Here is a 7,461-nt window from a genome sequence, read left to right as displayed (position 1 = left end):
TAACACTCAAAATAAAGGTGCTTAAAAGGTTCTTCGCAGCGATGCCATAGAAGAACCATTTTTGGTTCTACAAAGAACCATTCAGTCAAAGGTTCTTTAAAGAACCATCTCTTTCTTACCTTTTTATAATCTGAAGAACCTTCTTTCGCCTTTATTTTTAAGAGTATATCACATGTTCAAATATCCTCACAGTTCACTGATTTTCACATATTTGTGAAGAATTCAACCATCTTTTAAATTCTAGGAGGAGCTTAAAACAGCACTGAAGTCCTTACGAGAAAAACTTAAATACAGAGAAGAGATGAGAGGAGAGTACAATAAAACTGTTCAACACATAAAGGTAAAGATTCTGAACTTTTTTGCTTTTTTTAAGATTGGCATTAATACAAAAGTGTACTTAAGTGTTTTAAGAAACATAGTCCTAAAAGTATGTCTGTGAATGTGTCAACCTCTCCTGCTACGTGTGTTTTTCCTGGTTCCCTTAAAGACAGTAAAATCTTCTGTGTTGATGTAGTCCTGGTCTCCTCGTTCCTCGCTCCGTGCTCCCGCACCATAGTGAATCGTGACAGAATACCTGACCAATGTAAGGCCCCTCTCTCCTTGTTTGTTTTTCCGTTTTTTGAAAAGTTTTTTGTTTCCCGTTTATTTCTCCCCGCGGCGATGGAAATAGCCGCTCGGTTCTCCGCCTTAGCCCGCCGAGATCTCCCCTTCTTTGAGTATGCCTGGGAATTCTGCGGGCTCGCCGCGGCGATGGCATTGGATGACGCCACCATCAATTCTCTGTTCTGGCTCGGGGCCAACTACCATCGCCCCATGGACCTCCCAGACACCAAGGGACTATGCTGGAGGGAAGGGATCTTCCGGTGTCTGGGGAGTGTCCGGGCCCGAGCCAGAACTAGCCCGCCGGCCGCGGCTCTCTCCAGCCCTCCGGCTGCTCCAAAGTCAAGTTCGAGGGCCGCCGCTCGCTCAAGTCCGCCGGAATCTCTGCTGTCAAGCCCGCCAGCGGTTCCTCAGTCAGTCGGCTCCAGCCCCAGAGCTCACTCCAGTGTCGGCTCCAGCCGCCGAATTTAGCCCACGGTGGGCTCCTGTTCCCGAGTTTAGCCCACGGAGGGCCACTGTTCCCGAGTTAGGCCTACGGAGGGCATCTAAAGATTATATTCTCCCCAAGGATTTTTTTTGGGGGGGTAGTATGGGTCTGTCCGTAGTGGCCAGGCTGAGTGGCGAGGCCAAGGCCACGGAGGCCGTCCAGCCATGGCCTTCTGAGTTCCCTGCTCCGCCGTGGCTCCCCGAGCTGCCTGCTCCGCCATGGCCCCTGAGCTCCCTTGAACTGTCTGCTCCGCCATGGCTTCCTAGTCTGCCTGCTCCACCATGGCGCCCCGAGCTCCCTGCTCCGTCATGGCCCCTGAGCTCCCTGTGCCGCCATGGCAACCTGGACTGCCTGATCCGCCCTGGAGGGGAGTAATGTCAGACTCTGTTCCGTGTTTTGTGTGTGTTTTGCTGCCTATATTTCCTTATGCCCTTATTTGGTCCTTCCCGTTCCTGTCATTATGTTACAGGTGTTCCCCTTTCAGTTCATTTGTTCCCAGGTGTGTCCCATTTGTTCCCCTGTACTTAAGCCCTGTGTTTCCTTGTCTCCAGCGTCAGGTATTGAATATCTGTGAATGTGTCAACCTCTCCTGCTACGTGTGTTTTTCCTGGTTCCCTTAAAGACATTAAAATCTCCTGTGTTGATGTACTCCTGGTCTCCTCGTTCCGCGCTCCCGCACTGTAGTGAATCGTGACAAAAGTCTCTTTCTTTAAGTAAACTTAAGAGGCCTTTAATTTCATTAATATAAAATGTGCATTGTGTTTTTTTTTTTAAAATCTATCTTAAAAGAACACTCCACTATTTTTGAAAATAGGTTCATTTTCCAACTCCCCAAGAGTTCCGGTGTAATAATCCAGGAACTTTGCTGCCGTACCATGGGTGCAGCAGGCGCAATGATATTACGCAGCGCCTGAAAATAGGCTAACTTCCGTCAACATAACCAACGTGACCACCTGCTTGCACAGGGAGCGTGCTGGGGACTATTTTCAGGCAATATCATTGCGCCTGCAGCACCGATTCAATTATCTATGCTAAGCTAAGCTAAAAGTGCTACCGCCAGACCCAGAGATTGGCTGAATGGATTCGAAACCTGTAAAACTCAACTGTTTAACTCTAGGGGAGTTGGAAAATGAGCCTATTTTCAAAAATAGTGGAGTGTTCCTTTAAGTGCACATTCAATACAGTGAAGCACACTTCTTTTCGCACACTTCACTCCCTAGTGAAAAATAAGTATATATATATTTAAATGCTGACTTGCATATCATGTAAATGCTGTCATCTGTTGTGTGTTAATGCAGAGCTGATTGAACCGAATGTGATGTGATTTCAGACTCAAGCTGAGCACACAGAGCGTCAGGTTCAACATGAGTTTGAGAAGCTTCATCAGTTTCTCATTGATGAAGAACAAGCTACGATCTCTGCACTGAGAAAGGAAGTGGAGAAGAAGAATCAGATGATGAAGGAGAAGCTGGAGGAGATGAACAGACACATCTCAGCTCTTTCACACACCATCAAAGACATCGAGGAAAGAATGAAAGCCAATGACGTCTCGTTTCTGAAGGTGATAATCACCCTCTGTATGAGAGACTCATTCATTCATACACTTATTGAGATAATAATGTGCTTTCCACACTGTTTTTTCCCCAGAACTTTAATGTCACAAAGGAAAGGTAAGCAAGCTGCCCCTGTCTCTCCTCTCCACACTGTATGGCAAACAAAAAGCACCCTGTTAGTTCTGAAGAACACTTTGGAGAACCTCTAGGAACCTTCTCAGGGTGTCTCAAATATCCTATTGTGTACTCAAAGAACTATATTTCAAGTGCCTCAAAACTTATCTTATTATGGGGTTACTTCCCTGTTGAAAAAAAAAACAACAGCATATGTTGGTTATAGTTGTTTTGAAGCATGAAAGCTGGTTTGAGCTGGTTTAAGATGGGCCTGAGCTGGTTATAAGAAGGTCCTGAGCTGGTTATAAGCTGGTTATGAGCTGGTTATAAGCTGGACCTGAGCTGGTTATAAGCTGGTTTAAGCCGGTCCTGAGCTGGTTATAAGCTGATCCTGAGCTGGTTATAAGCTGGTCCTGAGCTGGTTTAAGATGGTCCTTAACTGGTCCTGAGCTGGTCCTCAGCTGGTCCTGAGCTGGTTTAAGATGGTTCTCAGCTGGTTTAATCTGGTCCTTAGCCGGTCCAGAGCTGGTTTAAGCTGGTCCTTAGCCGGTCCTGAGCTGGTTTGAGCTGGTCCTCAGCTGGTCCTAAACTGTTTTAAGCTGGTTTTATCTGGTCCTGAGCTGGTTTAAGCTGGTCCTGAGCTGCTTTGAGCTGGTCCTCAGCTGGTCCTAGTTGCTCAGGACCAGCACATGACTAGCTTAAACCAGTTCAAACCAGCTGCCATGTTTCAAAACATACCTAACCAGCATATGTTGGTTTTTTCAACAGGGTTGAGGAACCATTGACAATCTGGAGAGTTTTTGCAGGAACTTATGGCTTCCATTCAGAGAATTGTCCTTTTTAAAAGGAAGCTAGAAGTTCTCCAGAGGGGTTTTTGGTTATGGCATTCTGAGCCCATTTTGAGCCCAAACTCACTGCTGTACTGACACCCGCATGTTATTCCAGAGCCCGTGGCACTCAGTCCGATCCAGAGAGGTGCTGTGGAGCTTTGATTGATGTACCGAATTACTTGGGCAATCTGGCATTCAGAGTCTGGAAGAAGATGCAAGACATTGTCCAAAACAGTGAGTCACTAAACTACTATGTACTTGCATTTAAATTAATCATTTGATACAATGCACCTATTGTGTATACATACGTTTTTACAATGTACTTATATTTTTAAAATTACCTGCATGTGATTACATCTGTAACTAATTTCTATAACTAAATGTATAATTATACTGTTGACCCCATACCCTTACACCTTAACCCACCCTTAAATCTACCCAGACCACCAAACCTGTCCCTAACCTCACCCGCATCCCACCTCAACAGCAGCAGAAGTGTTTTGGGTTACACTTTATTTTAAGGTGTCCTTGTTACAGTGTAATTATACATTTAAGTACTGCGTAATATTAATTAACTACATGTACTTACTATATGGTTAGGGTTAGGATTAGAGTTACTTGCACGTAATTATGCATAATTAATTGTAATTATAATAGTACGTACATGTAACAAGGACACCTTAAAATAAAGTGTTACCGTGTTTTGCAAAACTATTTGAACACAATAATTTGAACACAATAAGTACATTGTACTTATTTTTTCATGTAACATAGTATTTAAAACCACTTAATATAAAGTGGGACCAACATCTGTGCTGTGAATAGTGGTGATTCCCACAAAACATAGAAACAAAAGCAGATTATTTGAAGGTGTTGTAGTAAGTGAGGATCATACTAGTTCTGATAACATCTCAACAGTATAGTTAATTTAATTAGCATTATTATTAAGTATTTTTTATGGCTCTACTCTTGAAAGAGTCTTCTGTTAATATCTGAATAAGAGCAGTTGCTGATTGTTTGCTCTCATCAGCTCCAGTGGTTCTGGACCCAAACACTGCAAGTCCACAACTCGTCCTGTCTGATGATCTGACCAGTCTGACATACAACAAGAGCAGGCGACCGCTTCCTGATAATCCAGAGAGATTTGACTTCTTTCGCTGTGTTTTGGGTTCGGAGGGCTTTAAATCAGGAACACACTGCTGGGACGTGGAGGTGGGGAACAATTCAGCTTGGACTGTGGGAATAATCGCAGCCTCGTACCAAAGGAAAGGAGATGCTTTCTTCAGAGAAGGTGTCTGGTACGTGCAGTACACGGGGAAAGAGTACTTGTCGCAGTCTCCTGAACAACCCGCCGCTCGCTTTCCCGTTAAAGACAAGCTCCGGCGCATGAGAGTTCATCTGGACTGGGACAGTGGAAACGTGTCGTTCTCTGACCCTGTAAATAACACACCACTGCGTACATTCAAGACCACCTTTAGAGAGACGCTCTTTCCATTCTTTCAGAGTATTTGTGAAACGTCCCCGCTGAGGATCGTACCAGTTAGAGTGAAAATCAGCTCTATCTGAAGCTGCTTGTAGATGAAGGTGTTCAAGTGAACTTTGAGGAGTGAGTTGTATTGCCTTTGTATTTTAGATAGGTTAGTTATACATTACGCAACACAGGCAATTTTTTTTTTACCTCTTCAAAACAAAAATTATCTGTTGTACAATTTTAATTATTGAAAAATTTAAAACTCAAAAACTAGTTTCTCTTGATTTACATTGATGTTGAGCTCTCTTTTCTAGTGAGCTGTCATCTAATTCACTCTAAAAAAGAACAAAACACTACAATTCTGTTGCCATTTTGCATGAATATGTGCATATTATGGGGTATAAAGTAATTATTTTACAAATAAATGAACTGTGGACGGATCATGTTAGTACTGTGGTTAGTACTTCCACTTTGTAATTCTTGCTTACATAGACATTGTCTGAAATAAAGTTTTTACTTACACATTTGGTAGCCGTTTTTATCCAAGACAACTTGCATTGCATTTCAAGGTATATGCAGTATGTGACCCTGTACCACGAAACCAGTCATAAGGGTAAATTTTTTCATACATCTGCTGAATAAATAAGCTTTCCATTGATGTATGGTTTGTTAGGATAGGACAATATTTGGTCGAGATACAACTATTTGAAAATCTGGAATCTGAGGGTGCAAAAAAATCTTAATATTGAGAAAATCATCTTTAAAGTTGTCCAAATGAAGTCCTTAGCAATGCATATTACTAATAAAGGCTACTAATATATTTTTACGGTAGAAATTTGACAAACTATCTTCATGGAACATGATCTTTACTTAATATCCTAATGATTTTTGACAAAAAATAAAAATGGATAATTTTGACCCATACAATGTATTGTTGGCTATTGCTACAAATATACCCAGCGACTTAAGACTGCTTTTGTGCTCCAGGGTCACATATACATTTTATCCTTTCATGCATTCTCTGGGAAACAAACCCATGAAAACCCATGACCTTGAATGCTACATGAACCAACGGTTTCATTTAATTCTGAAATAAGTAGTCACTTAAGAACAAGTTAATTGAGCACAAGAGATGAAAACATTGATGTGGTTTTCTAGCTGTAAATGGTTCATATGCATATTATGTGATTCTGAACTGAAGTGCTGAAAGGGCCACAAGGGTCTGCTTGTCTGAGTAGAGGCCCAGTGACCACTAAAATTTACACATTAGGCTACTATATGTGGGATATTGATTGTAAGAGACTATATGTACACATGTGTCTCAATATGTCTCGATCGGGTCCTTTCTTTCTGAACATGCTTCACAACTCCTTGTTCAAGCTCTTGCAATGCTCTCTTGGCAGGTTTGCAATGCTCTCTTGGCAGGCCTTTACAATTAATCCAATTAATCCAAAATGCCGTTGCCAGATTAATCTTTAATGAGCCGAAAAGAATGCACGTTACACCTCTGTTTATCAGTTTGCACTGGCTACCAGTAGCTGCTCGCATTAAATTCAAGGCATTAATGTTTGCCTACAAAACCACCACTGGCTCTGCACCCCTTTACCTAAATTCATTACTTCAGAGTTATGTGCCCTCTAGAAGCTTGTGTTCTCCAAGTGAACAACGCTTTATTGTTCATCCCAAAGAGACACAAAATCCCTTTCACGGACTTTTACATTAAATGTTCCCTCCTGGTGGAATGACCTGCCTAACTCAACCCGAGCAGCTGAGTCCTTACCCATCTTCAAGAAACGACTAAAACACATCTGTTCCACCTTTATTTGACATTCTAACTCTAACACTTTCTATTCTAATTCTATTCTTAAAAAAAAAAACACTTGTCCCTTTTAGACCTGCACTCTATTCATTTGCTGGTTGTTTTCTTTAAAAAAAAAAAAAACGAACACTTGCTTTCTAAACTTTTTGTATTCTATCTGTTTTCTTTTCATTTATTATACAATTAACAAAAGCAAAAAAGACCTCTAACACTAGCTTGCTCTACTCTTTTTCTATTCTATCTGTTTTCTTTTTTATTTATTATATTATTTAAAAAAAACCTTGCTATGTGTACTGCGTTAAAGGGGTCATATGATGCGATTTCATTTTTTCCTTTCTCTTTGGAGTGTTACAAGCTCTTGGTGCATAAAGAAGATCTGTAAAGTTGCAAAGACTAAAGTCTCAAATCCAAAGAGATATTCTTTATAAAAGTTATGAGTTAGCCACACCTACCTAAAACGGCTCGTTCGAACACGCCCCCACATATCTACCTCACTATGCGGGAAGATTTGCATAACGCCGCCCAAACGTTCACGCAAAGAAAGAAGGCGTAACTTTGATTCTCGCTGTAGTATTGTTGCCGCCGCC

The 7,461-nt window shown here is 41.8% G+C and overlaps 1 protein-coding gene across 1 annotated transcript; it reads left to right on the top strand.

Moving 5' to 3' along the window:
* Positions 1–274: 274 nt before the first annotated feature.
* On the top strand, positions 275–5,233 carry LOC107736971 (tripartite motif-containing protein 35-like). The gene is made up of 5 exons (XM_016548361.1): positions 275–340; positions 2,418–2,648; positions 2,735–2,757; positions 3,700–3,818; positions 4,615–5,233. The coding sequence occupies exons 1-5, from the start codon at positions 302–304 to the stop codon at positions 5,148–5,150; spliced, it is 948 nt and encodes a 315-aa protein (XP_016403847.1). The 5' UTR covers positions 275–301; the 3' UTR covers positions 5,151–5,233.
* Positions 5,234–7,461: the final 2,228 nt, after the last annotated feature.

This window comes from Sinocyclocheilus rhinocerous, unplaced genomic scaffold (assembly GCF_001515625.1).
Source record: "Sinocyclocheilus rhinocerous isolate Xijiao unplaced genomic scaffold, SAMN03320098_v1.1 scaffold554, whole genome shotgun sequence".
NCBI classification, from domain to species: Eukaryota; Metazoa; Chordata; class Actinopteri; order Cypriniformes; family Cyprinidae; genus Sinocyclocheilus; species Sinocyclocheilus rhinocerous.
Note: the sequence above shows the minus strand (reverse complement) of the source record. Positions and strands in the feature narration are given on the sequence as shown.

Bases quoted from the DNA above. Each gene is read 5' to 3' on its own strand.
- LOC107736971 (XM_016548361.1), top strand. From the start codon at position 302: ATGAGAGGAGAGTACAATAAAACTGTTCAACACATAAAG. The intron at 2,649-2,734 runs GTGATAATCACC...TTTTTTCCCCAG, and splicing joins ATGACGTCTCGTTTCTGAAG to AACTTTAATGTCACAAAGGA. The intron at 3,819-4,614 runs GTGAGTCACTAA...TGCTCTCATCAG, and splicing joins GCAAGACATTGTCCAAAACA to CTCCAGTGGTTCTGGACCCA.